The sequence below is a fragment of the Cladophialophora bantiana genome (assembly GCF_000835475.1).
Source record: "Cladophialophora bantiana CBS 173.52 unplaced genomic scaffold supercont1.9, whole genome shotgun sequence".
Classification (NCBI taxonomy): domain Eukaryota; kingdom Fungi; phylum Ascomycota; class Eurotiomycetes; order Chaetothyriales; family Herpotrichiellaceae; genus Cladophialophora; species Cladophialophora bantiana.
In genome coordinates, this window is record NW_015971583.1 from 1,354,019 (window position 1) to 1,374,401 (window position 20,383).

Below are 20,383 nucleotides of genomic sequence, written 5' to 3' on the forward strand. Positions count from 1 at the left end.
CAAGGCAAAGTGGCTGTGTTGGTTGGTATAGGGGTAGTAGGAAGGAGATTTGGCTGGTCATATGTCAAACCAAAAAGGACTAACATTGTGTCGACAGCAGAACGCCACTGTGGCAAACCAACCAATCCACCAATGTTTCAACCGAGGCCTCTCTATAACAGCCTCGGTGCCACCGTCGGTCGATAACGAGGCCAGGACAGATCTGGCAAGGTCCAGATCTATTCAGCGGACGGCTTGTTACCACAGGGCAAATAGTATATAGATAGCCAGAGTCTCTCTGAAGTAGGCAGGGGCGGAGACACAACCAATCAGATAGATCCACTCTCACTCTATACAACACATTGGCTCTGTTTATGCAGAAAAAGATTATGCTATTGCCAGGGGGAGTGCTGGATAGTCACAGTGCAGGCAGTGTGCCATTCTTTACGGGTTGACAGAGTATTCCATGTTTTTAACGCTGTCTACCTATTCCTGAGTGTATCATCTTCACTTTCCAACTCCTCAATGCCGCTGCCGTGCTAGGTGCTCGCTGCTCTGGCCGCTGCCTCTGTGGGGGTGGCGTTGGTGGTGGTGATGGTGTTGGTGGTGCCCTGTCAGTGTCAACCAGAAACGCGTTCTCGATTTCCAGCCTGCTGGACAGGCCCCTAGGCGTTGTAGCCCGTGCATGCCGAACCCTGAAGCGCTCTGTTACAGTACCAAGACTACTATAGTGCGCCTCGTACTGAGATCTCGGACCCGGTCGGTGCCGTCCGTTAAGAGTCTGGCATCCAGCATCTTCATCAAGGCTGTCGGCTCAACGATCGGTAATGCCCTCCCCTAGTGGTTGTCAGTGAGCAATGTAATGACCTTCGGCAGAGATTCCTTGAGTTGGAGCTCGAATTTGAGGACGGTACGACGGCCTTCATTGATATCAACCAGATAACTCGATGTCGGCGCTATGAATATCACGTACACGACCTTCCCGCGCAACCGAAAGGAATGACATTCTCGATTGCGGTGTGTCTGTCAAAAATCAGCCTGGTTCAAATCCCTATCGATATTCTGACCCTTCCGCGCCTAGCCACTGATGCGAATGACAAGTGGCATGTGATTGCCGCTGTAGACCCAGTGGTTCGTCGTGCGCTTCTAGGGAAGTCGTACCCGGAAAACGTAGTGGCGTTGAGCGCGAAGCAGCGTCCAAGCAGTGCCGATAGGACCAGCAAGGGATATGGGCCACGTTTCATTATTTACGTGGATAAATGCGGTGAAGAGAACATATTGAACGAATAGCAGCCAATGATATATATTCCGCCCGCCCGATCCACTCTGGTACTGTTCTATCCCTTGCAACTATTCCACGACTATTCCAAGCTTTTCAGCACATGTGTCCCGGAGGACGCAAGGCCCGTGTACCCATTGAATGGACCCGTTTCATTCAACAGAATTGGCACCTCATCCTCCCGCAATGATTCCAAAACCCCTTTTTCTCTCGGACTCCACCCCATCTTCCGCAGCCTATCGGCACGACTTCTGGAATTGGCTCCAACCGTGGTCGGACTGTACACCCCGAACAAGTCACCGTAGAGCTCGGGCGGCACAGGTCGAGGCGTTGGATCTTTAATTCTGCCCGCCTCGTATAAGAGCCTTCCAATCTCGGCCGCAGCATCGCCCCACGCCATATCTTGCCCGGTGCTGCAGAAAAAGTAAGGGTTCTGAAGGACTTCGTCCGCGCTGCTGTGCTGCATCCAGTCCAAGACGACCATGTACCCGCGCACCAAGTCTTGAACGTGGATGTTACTTCGCACCGAGACGCCCTTGCCAATGACCGGGGCCCAGCCGTGCTTCAACGCGAACCGCACCATGGTCGGAAGCTGCATGGATAGCCTCCCCGAGCGCTTGCCGATCCCGTATACAAGGCAGGGAAGCACGATGATAATCTTCGCCTTGGTACCTAGTTCCCTACGCGCCGCGATGATGGCGAGGTCCATTTCGCGGTGCGGCGCGGTATCCGGTACGCTATCGATGTCTTCGGGCCGTTCGTCCGAATAGATCTTGTCGGATTTATACATGCCTTTGGAATTATCCACCAACACGCTCGTTCCGCTGGTGTGGATGTAGATCGTCTCCAGTCCTTGCTCGGCGCGTTGGCGCACGCCATCAAGCACGGCCTCGACAGAAGGCAAATGATCGGCTGTAGCGGCGTGGATGACGATTGGATTCGTGGCAGTGTATTTGCGGATAGTCTCTTTGTCGTCCAGAGTGCCCATACCCACTTTGGCGCCAAATTCTTTAACTTGTGCTGCGTGTGCCTCCCGGCGGACCATGGTGGTGACTTCGTAACCGGCTTCTACGAGGAGCTCTAGCAAGTCAGTGCCAATCAGGCCTGGTCCTATCAGGAAGACTTTCTTCTCCGCCGCCATGGCTAGCGGGCAGCGAAACGTGGGGTTTCACGGGTGTTGCAGTGTCACTGAATCGTCCTTAATTGAGGGCAGGCACGCGGGTAGGATGGAAGGCCCGGTCGGAGCGGAGAGAATCGTAACTTTATACCTTTATCAGTGCGGCTTTCTTGAAGGTCGGCTCATACGGTATATAGCAGAGTGCATTCTCTATATGTATCTATAGTCCTTTACCTTCCCTTCCCCGCATCCTCGACGCCGGTAGATTAGCCGGGCGTACTCCGAACAAGACCACGGTTTATTTGTTCATCCAATTGCAGCGCGCATGTCATAAACATATCACGGGCCTATGCGAAACCATTGCTGCCAGATGACGTGACATACCGTGGGACTCCGTGTAAGACTACCCCGCACAAGGCTATCGCCAAGCCACCAGGCTAGGAGGTCGACCTTAGCCGAGGAGACTCGTCCGCCCTCTCCCGGCTATTGCCGCTTCTACCGTTGGAGTTTGTCCCTGAATGAGGCACCAGCATAGGAGCTAGCGAATACGACTTAGGTACGAGGTACCTCAGTACCGAGTACCGAGTGCGGAGTGCATTATCTCCCCAAGTAACCTAATTCCCACAAAGACCAATCAAAGTCAAATCATCTCGCCGAAGACGCAAGGCTCTCAATCACACTTCCAGTTCCGTCCACGTAGGTCACACTTGATAGCCTCTCTACTTCCCCATGGGGTTCAAGCGCGAGAATAAGACTTCGCGCCTGCCGTGGAGATTTGTGGGGTATGTCCACCCTAACAGAAAGTGCTTTGAATCCTATCTCTTGCTGGTCCACGGATTTTCTCGACTTAGTCTCTCTTTTAAAAAGGGACCGGCAGCATTTCAACGGTCTCATTTCTTAAGCGACATCAAAAATCCTACGCTGTGCTGTAGATGGCGGGAGGGTGGGCGTTAGTGCCTGCTTTCCGCCACTCCTTGTGTCCCAATGCGAGTGGTCAATGTTATACCCGTCTATGATTCTGATCATGATACTCTATAGACGGACTATATGCCGCGTTCAGCTATTGGAACGGCGGCTATCGGGGCTGCACTGTGGAAGTACACCATGCAATATAACCCTGCTGACCCCGACTGGTTCGACAGAGACAGATTTGTGTTTTCAAACGGTACGCGAAGGGGCCAATTTACAAGCTGAAGGTTACTATCGACAGCACGTTGTAAGTCAGGTCATGCAAGCATCTCTTTTTATGTTATGAATCATCAGTATTCGCTGCATCGAGTACACCGATTATCCGGGACATTCCCAGGTCCATTGAACGGGGCAGCAACGGGTTCATGCGCAGCCATTAGCGAGCGCATGTGGGTCATGGACAAAGAAAGAGTTCTCAAAACCCCCAGACTTGAAACTGGAAGCTACTGCCGCCGGACCTGCTCCCCTGAATTCCACCAGGCATGGCGCCAGCGAGGGGAATTTTGTGACCCTTTTGCGATGTCTTAAGGACTTGGGCTGCTCAATGATATTAATATAGTCAATCATTATCTAAAAAATAAGTGGAAATTGATCTCAAAGATCTATAGTTATAGTAGTGGTGTTGTCTGACGGCGCCCAGTTGTGCCACTTTTTTTCGTCACCCGGCTCGCCACCTAGCTCCTGCGATCTATTGGGACCCAAGACAAATATATGTTTATCATTCTCATAGGTCGGTCCAACACAGCTGTTAAAAGAGCTTAGAACAATCTGGACAATCTAGCCACACCTCACTCCGTCATAAACTTCTGCCTGTTTACTAATGAGTCTCAGTGGAACAGAGCGTCGTGGGGCGGGCAGAGCAGTCCATGTCGCAATACAGGCTTAGATTGTATACCTGAACGACTGCAGACCTTCAAGGACCATTTTGCCCTCATCGGCCTTTCTATTGCAGTGCCGGAAGTAGACTGTCAGAATTCCAACGATGCAAATGTTTAGGCAATTGAGTCTCATAATAAGGTTAGTCATTAACGCGGAGGTCTAAGAGGCGAAACTCACGAAAAGGAAGTCCAAATTCCGGGACGATAGCCGGGCGCATCTTGAGCCCGGTAAGCGGTGCTTGCGATAATGCCACCAATACCACCGAAAGCAATGAGTGTGGCACTTGAAAAAGCTCTCTTCCACACGCCACGAATATTGTTTGCTTGGTAAGCCACAGAAGCCGGTGTGTTCGAGTTGGACCCGGCGGTGACGAGAAAGATGCCAAAATATCGGACTCCACTTGTCTTTGCCAGACTCATGATTGGGAGGCCTATGATGCAAGCAGCGCAGTTGAAGACGATGACCGGTGCTCTCATCTTGTAACGATCAGCAATATGAGCGGTAGCGTACATCCAGAGGGCGGTAAATGCATATGGAGGAGTGACAAGACATTGAGCTGCGGCTGTGCTGAAACCCATGCCATCCCGGAGAATGATTGGCAGGAAGTATAGAATGGAATAATTGACCACGTTCGTCACCCTATTTCTTCAGTCAAATGGCAATGCCCTTCTGGCCCAGGGATTTGCTTACTCACAAGAAAATCATGGCAAATAGCCAGACCTTGAAGTCCTTGGCATATTCCAGGTACTTTGTTAGACTGAAGGCATCAGGTACCGCATCTTCACGGTCTCTGTGCAGTCTCCACATCACATGCGCAGCCTCTCGCTCCGTAAGGAAGTTCCACGACCTCGAGGCTAAATCTGGAAAGTCCACAAGAAAGATGTAGCTGAGAATAGCAATCACTGCGGTGATCTGAACAATTTGTCAGGTTTCGATGGAAAGAACGGGATCCGGATGCCTCGTACCAGACCCTCCACGATCAAGATCCAACGCCAGCCTCCAAGGCCGGCAGTTCCGCCCAACTGCATGAGTCCGTAAGCGAGAATGCCCCCAGCGGCGGAGGAAAGGCATCCGAAGAGGTAAAATACAGCCACTCTCCTCTGGATTTCGACTTGTTCTTTGTATCAGCGACCTGAATCCATATCAGGCTCGGACTAGCCTTTACTCACACCGACAGTACCAGCAAGTCAGCAGATAAACGCAACCAGGGAAATATCCCGCTTCAAGGGCTCCCAGGATGACTCGGCAACCCGCAAGCTCGTCCCATCTCTTCACAAATCCCATTCCCTAGGTTGGTGGTTAGTCAAAGTATAAACGTTCAGGGGTAGGGTGAATAGCTACCACTAGAAGTCCAGCCCACAACAAGGAAATAGTGGAGAGAAACATTCTAGCGCCAACTTTGCGAGTGAGAAGAGTCATTGGTGGCTGGAAAAGAACATATGGGATAAAAAACACCAGGAGGATAATGCTCTGCCAACGTCAGCCACCTTTTCCTTGACGCCAAAGGTTATGGCCGCGCACGTAGCGATTATTATCCTGTAGTCCCAGGTCGGTGGTCATGCTAAATCTCGCTCAGCAATTCTCCTTTGTATTTCATCTTTCAAAGAGGCTAAACACTCACCCTGCGATTGAAGCGGCGGAGAGGTTGCCCCGATCCAAAAGACAAACACAGTATCCTAGGCCGGTAAGAGTCACTAGGCGCCTGTCAATTTTCCACAGAATTCTGCGCTCTTCATCTGGATCCAGAAGCGCGACACCGCTGTCGACGGATGCATCTAGATTCTCGCATCCGATCTCGATATGATCAAGCTCGGTTATAAGGGGTTTCGGATCTCTGAAAGCCATCTTGTCAATGGAGGTGGTGTTTCTCAAAGCAGACGAACTTCGGTGATTCCAAATCGAATGACGTGGGTAAATGCTTGGGCAGGTCGTTTAAGTAGTTGCGGTCTGCCACGATCCTGGTGCTCACGACCCAGACCTATTAGCTTGTTGAACAAATGAGCGCTGGTTCGGCTAACAAACATAGCCATTCGGTGAATTGTCAACGGCACCTTGAGCTGATTATGTGGTAACTAGCCGGGCACCACTAATACAAGTGATGCTAGAGTACATCTCGGCAAATAGAAGCTCTTTACCATGCTGACCTAACTAATCGTCAAAGTCTACAAGGGCTAACTGATTTTACCGAGAGTTCCCCACGGGGTATAGCATGGGGTCGGCTGGATTTTAAGGGATGGCGTGGCCGAGGTTTCAGCACAATAAGTTTACGCTTTCCAGGCTTTCCGCACAACCCTGCATAGGGAGAATTGGCATACTTAACTCAGCGTAGTCGATGTGAGGCTCTGAGGGTACGCGGCCATATATTGAAGTTAAGATTAGTACTGCGACGGAAAGCCATAGTACGACAGATGGTCCTTTGGTAAAGACTCCACGCCAGACATATTTGTTCCTTTGAGCTCAATATCCCAGTCGCATGGCATCACCTTCATCACAGCAAAGTCACCAACTACGACGAAGAGACTTGAAAAGCACCCGTTGCTGCTACCTAGGTAGTGGGACAGGCGGAGGCGCTCGGTGGAGCTGAGTGGTTATTCTTGTGATGGAGCACACCAGAACGCGGAAGGACTAGCTATGGTAATGTAAGGCAGTTAGCTGGCCGATACGTACTCCTTTGTCTGAGAGTCCTGCTCAACCGAGCCCATTGAATGTCTACCCTCGTACCCGTGTTTTGCCTGTCTTCCATAGGTATCCCCTCGTAGACTGTTCATCATTCAACTCGAGCATGTCTCACGAACATCCAATACTGTCACCACTGAAGTTCGCACCCGTTTGACCTGTCTATCGCGTAGCAAATGTCGATCATAGTGCAAGATATGACTCGAATTTCATCATTTTTTCTGACCCGTTACAAGGCACATTGTTGAAAGCCGTCAAACACGGACGACAAGGTGACCATCCGGATTGATGGTAAAAGAGACGTGATCGGTCGGTCCATAGAGAAAATAGATGACAGTTTCAGGACCAACTATCCAGCTGCCCTCTCATAAGGTCTACCAGGAAGACCTTTACCTCATCGATACCAACTCATTAGTAATAAGACTGGCGTTCTGATTTCGCAGTTGCGACGTGACAGTTCCAAGAATCGTTCCAACATGCAGCCGATTGTAGGACGAAACTAGAGCCTCGAAGAGTACTGGCAACCTCTCCGAGGGAATACTGGTCGTGCGTCTGTAACTCCAGCACCTGGATATTGGGAAGACTTTTGCGGATGACTCTCGGGATGGTTGCCAACTCCGTCAGATGGGCTTTATCAGCTGTATCAATGAGCAGTAGCTGCAATGATTCTGGAATTTTGTGAGACGGATTGAGTATTAGATATGGTTGACAAGCCGTTTGATCGACAGCGCTATTTACAGCAGGATGGCCTCTCCATGGATCGCGTCGTCAGGAAATTTTCAGGAATGGCTCTCTTGACACCTGCCAATGTCCACATAAACAGGAAGGAACCCGCAGAAAGGACAGATGGACAGACACCTCCGACAATAAATCAATGCTCTCCACCAACTTGATAGTTCTCAGCTTCTCATTCTCTAGAAAACAATCGTTGAAAGGAGGATCGCAACCAACGATTCTCAGTTGTACCTCTTATTTCATCCTTGCTAATTTGAACCCCGAGGACGGCAGACAGACCTCACCGGCATAGAACACCTTGTCCAGAGCTTCGCCTTCTCAATTTCTACGTTCGAGCGACCGACCTCCAAAGCGCCGCCAAAACTAGGTAGAAAGAAGAGGAAAGGCCTCATCGTAAGAAGTACTTGGAATTAAGAGAGATGGATGAGATCGCAGAGTCCCAGAAGACACACAAGTCTGAGTGAGGTTGATATTTGTGACAGCACACCCACTTCTATACAAAGCCCGCGGGCCAAATTTGGTGTCCTCATAATACTGGCTACGTTGCGACCACTGTAACGTGTGCGGACCATGCACATTGGGAACTAAGTCGTTTTCAATCCCCGTGCACAGCCACTGACTGGACGAGACCCCAACATCTAAGTGTCCGAATCCCAAAAATGCAACTTGAAGTTCTTACTATAATAGATAAAGCAGAGCGCTTCGTCGATGGCTAGCTCCGGCGGTTAGGTTGTCGACTAAGGCAGCATCCATTGAGTCACCTTACCCAGGCTTTCACACCTGTTTGTAACACTGGAAAGATATCTGTTAAACCGTCTTCGGACCCCACAAATGCTGCATGTATGCCAAGTTAAATAAATGCTCTGAAGTCAGCATTTTCAACTTCAAATAGCCGGTAATCTAAGTTACATGTCTTCATGTCCAACAAGCAATTGATCCTTCGACAAGCTTGTACGTCTTATAATACACAGTGAAAAATCTAGTATTTATCACGCCTTGACGTACTCATCTAGAAGCTTCAAGCTCTTTTGCTTGAGCTGCAGTTCTTTATTAACCGTTGTCCGTACTAGCGATCTAGGCCCCGAATGTTTAGTGTGCAGCATGTCCTTTTTTCAAGGTCCCAAATACGATTAAAGTATTTCACCCCGCTTCCATTAGACTCGTCGCATATGGATCCTGTCTGTAGCGTGGTTTGTGGCTGCGCGCACGATGGCGAGAATACTTTACTTAAACTCAAAGCTAAATATTGCAACGAAGTTCAGGAGCAGGAAATTTCTCAAGCGGGTGTAACAGAGCGCTTTCAGGGTTCGGCATGCACGGGCTACAACGCCTAGGGGCCTGTCCAGCAGGCTGGAAATCGAGAACGCGTTTCTGGTTGACACTGACAGGGCACCACCAACACCATCACCACCACCAACGCCACCCCCACAGAGGCAGCGGCCAGAGCAGCGAGCACCTAGCACGGCAGCGGCATTGAGGAGTTGGAAAGTGAAGATGATACACTCAGGAATAGGTAGACAGCGTTAAAAACATGGAATACGCTGTCAACCTGTAAGGAATGGCATTGCCAGCAACGCGAACTGTTCAGCACTCCCCCTTAGCCCTTTTTAGTTTGATATGTGACTAGACAACTCTCCTTCCTGCTACACCCCATACCATTCCAGCGCAGCTGCTTTGCCTTTTTACATTGGTATTTTTTGTGCTGAACGTCTTCGCACGCACCATCTATGTTGTTTTCATATATCCGAATTGTCAGCCCTATTCGGCACCTTCCTACTCCTAAGGACGCTGCAGACCGCCTGATGATGCTTTTGCGCCTCGAACGAAAGTATTACAAACCTAGGGAGCCCTTCCACTTCTGGGCCACTCTCTTACTGGACTGAAAACTAACTGAGGGGAAGAACTCCTGAGGTACAGCTTAGAAACTCCAAACAACGGTCTCATTCGGCTCCGAGGCTTATCCAACTCCAACCGGCTATTAGCTCAAAGTACTGGCTGAAGTTTTGGTCACTAAGCCTTATGAGTTCCCGAAGCCGGAGAAGATCAGAGAATTTCTGCGCACCAGCCTCGGTGATGGAATGGTTGTCGCTGAAGGCGAGTACCACAAGCACCAGGGAAAGCATGTCATGCCAAGTTTCAGTTTTTAGCAGATAAAAGACCTCTATCCCCTGTTCTGGAACAAGGCCATGAAGATGACAAAAGTGATTGGCGATGAAGTCTTGGTCAACGGGCGTCTTCAGCAAATGCTGAAGGCAAGCTGATTGGGCTCACGGACGTTGACCGATGGTCAGCGACAGCTACTCTGGACATTATAGGTGTTGCAGTCTTGAGTCAAGATTTCAATACGCTAGAGAAGCCTGACGACAAAATCGCCGGGCTCTACGCGGATTTGTTTACGCTTTCATTAGGAACACGCATGGTGGCTGCATCGCTCATACTATTTGGGTAGCTGCTGACAAGGTTCCTTTTTACCATCGGCTTTTCGTGTTATTTTCGACGCCGTGCAGGGAATCCGGTATCTTTGCAGGAGTTTTGTACGGGAAAAAAGAGAGCGCATAAAGCGATTAGACGATGTATCGGTCGATATCCTGGCGTCGCTGAGCAAGACAGACGTTTTCTCTGACAATGAACTTGTTGATCAGCTTCTGAAAATCCTTGCTCCCGCGGAAGTTATATCTCCGTTTCCGCTGTCACAAGCATTAGCAGAATTTTTATATTCTCGGTAGCCACGAAATCACCTCAACATCCTTTACGTGGATCACTTACCTCTGCATTCTTCATCCAGACATTCAATCGCGCCTCCGTGCAGAAATTCTTGCGGCGCTGCCAAGTGGCTTTAGTCCTGGCAGAAGTCCTATTCCGACGTTGCTGCGATTCTCGAATCTCTGCCACTTCTGGGTGGCGTTGGTCTTGAGACGCTCCGTCCGTCAACCTTGCATCAAAGCACGAAAGACAATACGCTACTGGCCTATCCCATCGCTGCGGGTACCGTGCTTACATTGGCACCCTGGGTTACCAACAACTTTCCTGCGCTTTGGGGTCCTTCTTGTCGAGCCCCGCAGTTGCATTGGCCAGCAATTTGCAAAGGCCGAGTTGAGGGCGGTGGTGGCTGCTTTTGTCGGCATGTATGAATGGATACTGGCTGATCAAAATAAGAAAATAGAGCCTGCGATCGTGATCACTGTGAAGCCAAAAGACGGCTTAAATCTGAGACCAGACAAGGTTAGAGGCTGCTGACGACAGCCGTCCGTACGACCGGCAGCCAGAAAGCCGTGATTCGACCACGAGTCACAATTTATTTCCATCCTTTAGAATGAAGACGGAGCCTATGTAGCTTGTCAACAAGTGATGTATCTATTCTAATTCTTATTCAGTCAGGCTATATATTCAAACACAAAAGGAGATCTACCAAATATAGCGACGACGGTTATCGTGGTGCTATTCCGGCATATCCAACCACCTTAAGCTTACTCTAAAGCTTTTCGAATGTCTTGTAAAAACTTCCACCGCGCTTTCGAGACCTAACCTTCAGCTGAGGAATTATTCACGAACTTCGGAAATACGTCGACAACCCTAAGTATATAAACGTCGTAAGCAGCAGCAGCAGCAGTAACAACAACAACAACAACAACAACAACAACAACAACAACAACAACAACAACAACAACAACAACAACAACAACAACAACAACAATAATAATAATAATAATAATAATAACAATAATAACTAATAAATACGTCGTCTACTTTATTTCTATATCTTTCGATAGTTTAATCCGTATCTAGGGCATAAATATTAGACCGGGAGGTTTTCGGCCGTAAAACGGTTTTGTTCGGACTCTATCGCGAAGGAGAGATTTAAACAATGTTCTCGGGCAAGGTGTCCGATCATCCGATCGAAGAATTCACTTTGATGGCCGTAATTCGCCTGAATCGTGACAACTGTCTGCACTCATTATGATGAAGGATGGGGGAGACACTGTCACGTGAGCCACAGCGCATAGGTGGACCTGAGTATGACCCAGCGCATCTGGGGATATAAAAGGAGCCATCTCCAAAGTAGTCGATGGCGTCGAATTTCCCAACATTTACGATGCCCCCAGCATTGAAATCTAGCTCTCGTATCTCTCCGCCTGTAAAATCGCTATTAGGAACAGATGCCCTAGATTTGCCTGATATCCTGTGATAAACACAATTTTCAAACCGGGCTTAACGATCAAGGCAGTGGACGCTTCCAATGTTGACGAGTCGCCAATATGGTTTCAATACCAGTAGCTCCAGAAGACCGCTTCGACGGATGTTGCATTAAAGGCCGTGCTCCTCTTTAAGGCTCACAGACCCCTTTTAGTTGGATCAGCCTTAACCATGAAGGGTAGGTTTGCCGATCACGTGCATTATAGAATTCTTCACACAAAGGGTCCAGATAGATTTCATTCCTCTAGTCAATCAATCAAGTTATCACAAACTTTTTCGTCCATCAAAGACACTCGAACTTCTTGCCTGGATCTCCTTTGCGAAACGTCGTCGAATTAAATCTCGGTCGTCGTCGTTGCATGTGCGAAGGTACTCCCAGGGCAAATCGTGCATGACTGGTGGTCTGCATCATCGCGATATTTGTTGCCTCAAGAGCGAGCTTGCCCCTTTTTGGTTGACAACGCATGGTATGTATTATTAAACACCAGATTGGATCTGGATTTAATCCGGCGAATCTGGGGCTATTTCGGCCATATTGACAGCCAATAGGCCAAAGCTCACAACGGCTAATAGAGGCAAAGAAAGTTGAAAAGTGCCGAACAAGTTTCCGCACTTACTCACTGTATTGTCGTATAGCCGGCCGCACGCCTCGCCGATCCCTAGACGTAACGGCATTACATAGGAAGATTGGGGCAACGAAGGGTTAGATATTTACAGGAGGCGGTTGTTAAGCCACGGCTAATTATCGAACCCGGAGTCTTTGCTGTCTATGAGCTGTAAGACCCGGTCGTCAACGGTTCGTGCCGTTCGCTACGTTCCATCCTGCGACTCATGTTTCGGAGCCGTCAGGTTGAAGTCATTGTTCATGAACAACCGGGGTGACGGATCTTCCCGTTTTCTTGACAGTGCTCAACTTCAACCACCCGAGTTGGACCGTCTCTGTGATTGCAGCCCATTCAAGGATGACAAATTCGTGATTGGTAACCTTTCGCAGCTCCGGCGATCAAAACATTCGACGCTGGACTCCGCCGGAAGCGCCACTCTCTCTCCACAGTCACTCCTTATCTCTCGATTTTTGGGTGTAACCGTATGAAGTTGAACGCTGTGATAGACTTTGCCCTAGCTTGCAGCGCCCTTTGTTCTAAGCTGTACCGCTTAACCACAGCACCACGGATAAATGGCTGGTCTTCCGTTCAAATCAAACCTGCGAACAAGATTCGCTTTCTTTCTCTTTCCTGAAATTGTCGCCAGAAGAAAATTGATGAACCCTCGACACTGTATTGGGAGCCAGCTGTTCATGGTGGAGACGGTCCTTTATTAAACAAAGTAAAGCCTCGACTCCTTCCCACCACATTTCCCCCCCTTTTCTGACTCGTCCGACAATTTTGGGCATAATCAGACCCATTGACGTTCACTGCCCGGTCCGCAAGATGACTTGTTGGAATCACTTGTTCAGCGTCCCTACCGGGGAAATTGCTACAGTGAAAATTATTGACACAACTTCGCGAATTGCTAATTCGTCTGTGGACTATTTGATGAAGCCACCAATGAAAGGGTTCTCAAAAATGCCTACGCATCCTTCTTGGTCTTTCTTGATTGAGAATCCATCTGGGACCCGAGTGCTTTTCGACCTTGGTATCGCGGTCGACTGGAGACAATATGCTCCTGTGGTGTCTCGCCGAATAACCACAAATGGATGGCATATCACGGCAGATCGAAGCGTCGCGGACATTATTGAGGATGCTGGTGTTCCCAGAGAGTCCATTAACAGTATCATCTGGAGGTTCGTGCACTGGAAGAGAATCGATCTTGCAATCCCTCGGACACTTGGCACTAACGATTGAGGCCCGAAGTCATCACCATTGGGATCATATAGGCGATCCAACTACTTTTCCACCCTCGACTGAGCTTGTGGTCGGACCAGGATTTGTCGAGGAATACTTACCGGGTTGGCCTACGAACGAAACTTCGTTCTTGAGGGACGCTGATATTAAGTGCGATTGTTCCATTTTCTAGATATGATTTATCAAATTTTGCTAAGCCAGAGCAAGAGGCCGGAAAGTAAGAGAAATATCCTTCGACGAAAGCTTGGTGTTCGGAAACCTGAGAGCGTACGACTTTTTTGGAGACGGCTCCTTCTACCTTCTTGATACGCCGGGGCATTCTGTAGGTCACTTGAGTGGCCTCGTTCGAACCACCAAGAACCCAGATACCTTCATCTTCATGGGGGGCGACCTCTGTCACCATGCTGGCGAGGTACGGCCTTCCAAGTATAAGCCACTACCGAACGAAATAGCGCCAGAGATCCTACCCACATTCCTGCGTCAAGTTTGTCCTGGGGCTGTATTAGAAGAACTTCTGACAAGCAGATCTCGAGAGGCCGATCAATCCTTTTTTGACCCCCGTCTTGGGTCAGACATCCCGGAGGCGATTCGCACTATCGGAAAGGTGCAGGAAGCGGATGCGAACGAGAATGTGCTATTTCTTTACGCCCATGACACCAGCTTACTTGACGGGATGGTTGATTTATTCCCACAAGCTGCAAACAACTGGAAGAAGAATGGGTGGCGTGCGAAGCTTTATTGGCATTTTCTCGGTGACTTCCGTGAAGCCCTTGAACTCCTCGGTAAAGCATAGAGAAACACACCAAAAAAGTTGTATTCCACCTCGACAGTGAGAAAAAAAGAGGACAAATATGCCCGATGACGATAGGTAAATGTATTTCATTATAAGTAATCTCCTCCCCATTTCCGACCAAAGGCGCCACCATCTACGTGAAGGCCCTGCACCGCTAAAGAACCTTGCTTCAGTGATACAGCCTTCTGCAATCTAGAGGAGCACATACGAATTGTTACCTGATGTTCGTTGCAGTTATCAAGAGGCTCTCAGGCTAGGCGCAAAGTCCCAATAGTCCAAAATCCTGGGTGAACCGATTGATTCCCGGTGTTTTTGCCTTGCTTCTCACACTTTGCCGGTATTGCCCTTTGCCAGCGGCTATTCAATAGCCGAAAGCTCGTGACATTGATCCCCAATTCGCCGCCACACCAACAGATCTCCATGTGACAGCAATTCTGGAGATCAGTACGAGACCTCTCTTGGCTTGCCAATGATGAAGTAAACAGGTTCAAAAAGGCCAGGCCCATATGCCTAGAACTTTACCGTTAGATAGCTCCCATTAATCATCATGGCTCCATCTGTTGATATCCTGGTGCCGAAAACAACCAAGTTGAATGGTGCCTGTATAGACCAGATATCCCTTACAGCCACTGTCCAAGTCAAAGGCGCCCACCTTGGCGCTCCATCAGCGTCAGTACTAGAGGTTCTGGAGGTAGAGGCGCCGGCGACTGCGGTGGCTGCGAGGCCTACCTAGAGACTTACCCAGAGGGCTAGGCAGGCGACAAACGTCAGGAACAACGTTGCCACCGACCTAATGGCAGCGTTCATGACCGTCTTCAGTGTAAACGACAGAGTATACAGAGCGCTCAGCCTCGTATTTGGTATTGTATTTACAGGGTGTTGCGCTTTTGGGTGGCGGACTACCTACTCTGTACTCATTAGGTAGAGACCTGTCGAGGTCGAGTATAAAATCATCTACCTAATACGCACCTGGATGTTTGATTGCTCTGTACGTACACAGTATCATGTTGTTTTCTTAGACTAGTCTGGCCTTCAGCAGGGACTTAAGCATTCAGCCCGCTTCCACCATACGGACTGACGGTTACCTAGTACACTCCACCACTGTTAGGTAATACGTGCTCGCTCCTAGTCAGCACCTCCAGAGTCCAAATCTATAAGCGCATCACTCAAAATGCGCAAGATGTGACAGAACTCCATCACATTGTAGCGCGTGCCCACATCTTCTAACAGGTAGACATAGTCGAGAAGCACCCTCCTGGCAGAGGCGTAGCCGCCGGTCTGGACGACGCCAGAGAAGGAGATCGGCCCACCGTTCTCAATGAACCCTTTTGCCGCGCACAAGGTCGAGTCTATGCCCATGTCAATGTCGGCGTTCGTAGGGGAGTAGCTGGTAAAGCCGACTTCGCCCACGAGATTCCAATCCACTTCGTCCAGAAGCTCAAGCACCTCGAGTCGACCCTGCGCTTGCGGATCTTGGTCCTCTGTTTCGTCCGGCTGGGGCATCACAAAGACATAAAGACCGAGCACTAAGGCAGCATGAACCAGAGCGATCTCAGCTTCATAGGATGTTCCATCAATGGGCCGTCGTTTCGACATGCATGAGAAGGTCTGTGCTGCATGAAGACACGCTCGTCGAGCAGCAGCAGTCTGAGACCAAGTCGCAATATCATCTAGTGCATTTTTTGCTCTTTCGGCCCCTTCCCTTCCGGAAGCAAGTTCAAATACTCCAAGATCAGCCGTCATCGAAATGTTCAAATGGTGCCAGAAAGCTTCGCAATTGGGGTTGATTGTGCACATGGTCTCACCGTACCACCTCCACATCTTCATCAGAAACGGGGCAATCGAGACAGCGTGTTCATCGTGAGCGAAGATCTCGGCAGGAATCGGGAGATTTGCATGTTCGGAAGTGAGAAGAGCATATCGATGTTTTGCTTCCACACTGCAAAAAGAATCAAGTTAGCAACGTTGGTCAAAAAGCTCTCGAACCACAGTTTGCGAGAATTTGATTTTGAACCCCCCCCCCCCCAAAAAAACCGGCGAGACTTACATTCGAACCCAAATGGTCGAAAAAAGACCAAAGAAGCCTATTGCACTTGCATCGGAAGCAGGGGGAAGAATGGCAGACTCCAGTTGCGGAATCATCAAAGGCATGATTGTCAACGCACCAGTGGAGACCATCTGAGACCATCGTCTTTCGGTGGCGGCTTGGAACAATTCTGTCTTGCAAGGAAAATAGAAATGCAGCTGCTCGGTCTGTATGATGGGATGGTGATCATCCAGGGCTGAGAAGAACGAGTCTGACATGATGAGGCATAGAATCAATCGTTTGGCCGATTCAATCCGCGTCCAAGCCCTCCACATTTCAACATTGTCCAAGGACTGAAATATGACTGAGGACAGCTGCTCGCCTTCTTGGGGGACAAACAGTCCTTGTCGTTGGGCAGCATTTATTGTCTCATTGTAAAGTAGTCGAGAACTTTCAGCAAGTGGCTGCTTGGGATTGATCGCAGCAAGGGCTAGCAATAGGGTCGAAGCTGCCATTGCGCTCAATAATTCACTCAGCTGGCCTCCTTTCCGCGAGCTCACCACCAGGTCGCGTCTACATCTCTCGATTGCGTCGCCCAGATGCGAGCCCACGAATCTCTTCGCACGAACGGAGTCCAGCATTGTCAAACCCATCAGGCACATGGGAAACAGGAGGGTGCTCGAGGTTTTCTTCGCGGAGAATGTTGGTTCGTGAATGAATGGCATGAAGTGGTGGAAGCGACGAAAGAAGATGTCAAGGCTGATATCCAGAATCTGAGAAGATGGAAACTTGGCAGGGACGCGGTGGGCTTGACTCAGCGAGTTGCTCGCGTTGCTTTTGATGCTCGTTTCAACACCTCTGCTTGCCTTTTGCCTAAATGAAATGTTCACCGAGGCGCAGTCTTCCATCAATCTCGCTCTGCATTCTTCGTCCAGGCCCCATCTCGACTCCGCGACCTCGTCTGGGAAAGTCTGCGATGATGCACTCCCATCGACGTCCGTCTCGACCGGCTGGGAGAATATGTTGTCCTCCCGAAAAGAAGCGACATCACGCCAGAGAGTCTCGATCAAACGTCGAGGTGTCTGCTTCTTCGTCGGCCACAGGCTTGCTATCTTGGCATATCTTTCATCGGATATATTGTCCTTGGGCGGAGAATGGAGCATTTGGCGAGGGCGGCAGGGAGAGAGGCTAAGCCGTGCATCGTTCGTAAAGCTCATGAAATCGAAATGTGACAAGTCATCCCATATATTGGCGGCCAAAGGCAGATCTTGAGGTCCCAGCCAGTCTTCAAATTCTTCAAGCGGAGCTGCCGCTCGTCGATCCACAGGATTATCGGAAACGACCAAGGGCTTGACGCGCTGCGAAGCCTGGAAATTGGATTGATCCTGAATGATTGCCAGACTCCCCCTGTGGCAGTCTGGTAGGGTCGCTGGATTGCCATCGTCCAAGTATGGCGTCGGCATCGAATTCACCGGTAGAGTATCTCGACGCAAATCAGAAGACTGGCCTGCGGATCCCTCCACTGCCTCGGTGCCATGCATCTGCGAACTGGTTACTGGTGAAGTCGAAACAGTCTGCTTTTCAGATTCCGAATGGTGATTCCTGATATGTCGCATGAGCACATCGCTTCGCGCATACTCACGGCCACAATGCGAGCACTTGAACGGTTTTTCTCCTGTATGAGCTCTCTGATGACGCTTGAGATGTTCCGCTTTGCCAAACTTCCTCTCACAGTAGAGGCATTTCTTATTGCGAAGGGTCTTAGTGGCCATTGAGGAGAGTATTTCCTCTTCAGTCAGTGCTGAATGCAAATGCAGAGGTTAACCAGATGCGAAATCATCACGATCCCGTCTACCTAGTACAAGTAACACAGCTAGGCGCCTTTCGGCGAGCTGCCCCATCATGAATGTGGCAGGTTATGTAGAAACCTAGAATCTACGCTTCTCCAACCGGGTGATGGAAAAATGGCCCCGTGGGAGAAATTGCGGAGCAGCTCCACATCCCCAGCTACAACCCAAGCAAGATGCCGGAAAGACGGCAATATCCAGTAAAGACGGCTCTATCCAGTACCCAATCCCGAGACGACGGGTGACAGCCGTGTCAATCGCTACCTCAACGGCATGGCAGGTGCTGATGGGGACAGAACCCGGACAAGACTCTTGCACTTTGCAGAACGAAAGCTCGCCAAAGGGGGTTATATACTGCAACAAAAATATATACCTGATGGGCCCACGACCCATCATCGCCTTTGACGACAGTTGCGCACAGCATTTTCTCGTCTGGTTCACAAGTATATTTCTGAACGTAGATTCTCATCCTCTGACATGTCTTTTAAATTGCCCGCTTCCGCATAGCGCCTCATGATGAGTTATCTGTGTTGGAGCCTAGGTTCGCTTCATCTTCAGCCCCGAATTCTGGAGGTAGGGAGTCTTTCCAAGGGCCCCTGCTCGAACCGTGTGAACAACCAGGTAATCGGTCAAGTATTGAGAGGGGCCTTTGGTGAAGAGTGCACAGATGATCGCAATGACTCTGAAGGGGATGAAGGAGTAGAACACTCTCTTGAATGCGAAGGCATATGCCTGTTTGTATGCACTTGCCGCCGCCTGTTTAGTCGCTGGAGTTATTCCCGCACCGTAGCGAAGGCGACTGGAACCCCAACAGCGTTCAGTGCCGTGACTGGGATAAGGGCCGCGAGTTGCGTTGACGAAAGGCTGTAAGCAGTCGTGACCTCTGCAATCTTCTTCGGGATCTCGCTTTTGACCACGGCGTTGATGATCATATTGAAGACTTTGGTCTTTGTGAAGTTGGGGAATTAAATACCTAGAGGGGACTAACATACCAGCATTGCCCACGCTCTCGCCATCGCTTTGAAATGTCCCAATTAACCTGGATGCAATTCCCAAGTGACGCAAGGGAACATTTAATCCCGCAACCGCATAGCAAGGTAGGGTAATCATGGCAAAAGGACCCGTTCCGAGGTACTGGAACACCACAAATCCCGCTCGATCGGATGGCACCACGCCAGCATAAGCAGTCGTAAACACCATCTGAAAGACCAGTAACACAATTACCTGGAGCTTCAAAATGGCCGACTTGCTCATGAAAAGTGTAGCGATACCGCCAAAGAGGATCTGCGCGACGCCATTGGGTAAGGGGATGACCCCAACCGAGATGGGATTGCTTGTGAACATGTAGAGTGATTCCTGAGGCAGCAAGCCTGCGAAAGTATAAAAATGGACACTTTTGTGAGATATTAGCAATGTTTTGTCGGCTACAGAATTCCAACCTGAAGGGTGCTCACCAACCACGATGACCACCATCAGAAGCACGGTGAACTGGCGTCCCTGGTTGGAACAAAGTGTACGAACAGAATGGCTGTTTCGCCAGTATGAAATTTTAGCGAAACAGGCAGCCAGAGTCAGCAAACCCACAATGATCGGCGCAACTATAGACGCAGAGTTCCAAACACGTCTGTCAATGCTGGCGAAGGTCAGCCCGATCAGAAAGGTGGTCAAGCAACCGGTGTATAGGAGAAAGCCGATATAGTCGATTTCCTTCACTTGCTGCTACCGGGATTTATAGAAGTCATGCTGCGGACGTATGCGCGGCCAATAGAAGACGAAGGGTCCCAATCAAACTTAAGATACCGGCATTGATGCCCCGAATCAGTCACGATGCAGACGACACGCAGGCAACACAAAGAGAAGCAATTCGAGCTCAAAATATCATAGCACCATCGCCATTTCGCGGCCATAGTAGCATTCAACTCGTCGATGTTAGTGTCACAGCAAGTGCCCCGGTAACACTATGGCACATTCGGTGAGACCTGAACTGAATGTCAGCGTTGTGGGACAAGAATTGAGAGCTTCCCCTGATCCAGTACAGCCCTCCA

The 20,383-nt window shown here is 49.7% G+C and overlaps 5 protein-coding genes across 5 annotated transcripts; 1 reads left to right on the top strand and 4 right to left on the bottom strand.

Annotated features, from left to right (window-relative positions):
* Positions 1 to 1,340: 1,340 nt before the first annotated feature.
* Positions 1,341 to 2,399, bottom strand: Z519_06805 (uncharacterized protein; the record flags this gene model as incomplete). Its single annotated transcript, XM_016764543.1, has 1 exon — positions 1,341 to 2,399. One exon carries the CDS (start codon positions 2,397 to 2,399, stop codon positions 1,341 to 1,343), a length of 1,059 nt encoding a protein of 352 aa, XP_016619625.1.
* A 1,827-nt stretch (positions 2,400 to 4,226) lies between these two features.
* Z519_06806 (uncharacterized protein) lies at positions 4,227 to 6,068 on the bottom strand (the record flags this gene model as incomplete). The annotated part of the gene is made up of 8 exons (XM_016764544.1): positions 4,227 to 4,350; positions 4,401 to 4,862; positions 4,918 to 5,135; positions 5,189 to 5,334; positions 5,393 to 5,510; positions 5,565 to 5,693; positions 5,745 to 5,784; positions 5,845 to 6,068. The coding sequence occupies 8 exons, from the start codon at positions 6,066 to 6,068 to the stop codon at positions 4,227 to 4,229; spliced, it is 1,461 nt and encodes a 486-aa protein (XP_016619626.1).
* A 7,325-nt stretch (positions 6,069 to 13,393) lies between these two features.
* Z519_06807 (uncharacterized protein) lies at positions 13,394 to 14,465 on the top strand (the record flags this gene model as incomplete). The annotated part of the gene is made up of 3 exons (XM_016764545.1): positions 13,394 to 13,611; positions 13,682 to 13,822; positions 13,880 to 14,465. The coding sequence occupies 3 exons, from the start codon at positions 13,394 to 13,396 to the stop codon at positions 14,463 to 14,465; spliced, it is 945 nt and encodes a 314-aa protein (XP_016619627.1).
* A 1,125-nt stretch (positions 14,466 to 15,590) lies between these two features.
* Z519_06808 (uncharacterized protein) lies at positions 15,591 to 18,263 on the bottom strand (the record flags this gene model as incomplete). Its single annotated transcript, XM_016764546.1, has 2 exons — positions 15,591 to 16,404; positions 16,513 to 18,263. 2 exons carry the CDS (start codon positions 18,261 to 18,263, stop codon positions 15,591 to 15,593), a joined length of 2,565 nt encoding a protein of 854 aa, XP_016619628.1.
* A 612-nt stretch (positions 18,264 to 18,875) lies between these two features.
* Positions 18,876 to 19,682, bottom strand: Z519_06809 (uncharacterized protein; the record flags this gene model as incomplete). The annotated part of the gene is made up of 3 exons (XM_016764547.1): positions 18,876 to 19,094; positions 19,124 to 19,278; positions 19,331 to 19,682. 3 exons carry the CDS (start codon positions 19,680 to 19,682, stop codon positions 18,876 to 18,878), a joined length of 726 nt encoding a protein of 241 aa, XP_016619629.1.
* Between the last annotated feature and the right edge of the window lie 701 nt (positions 19,683 to 20,383).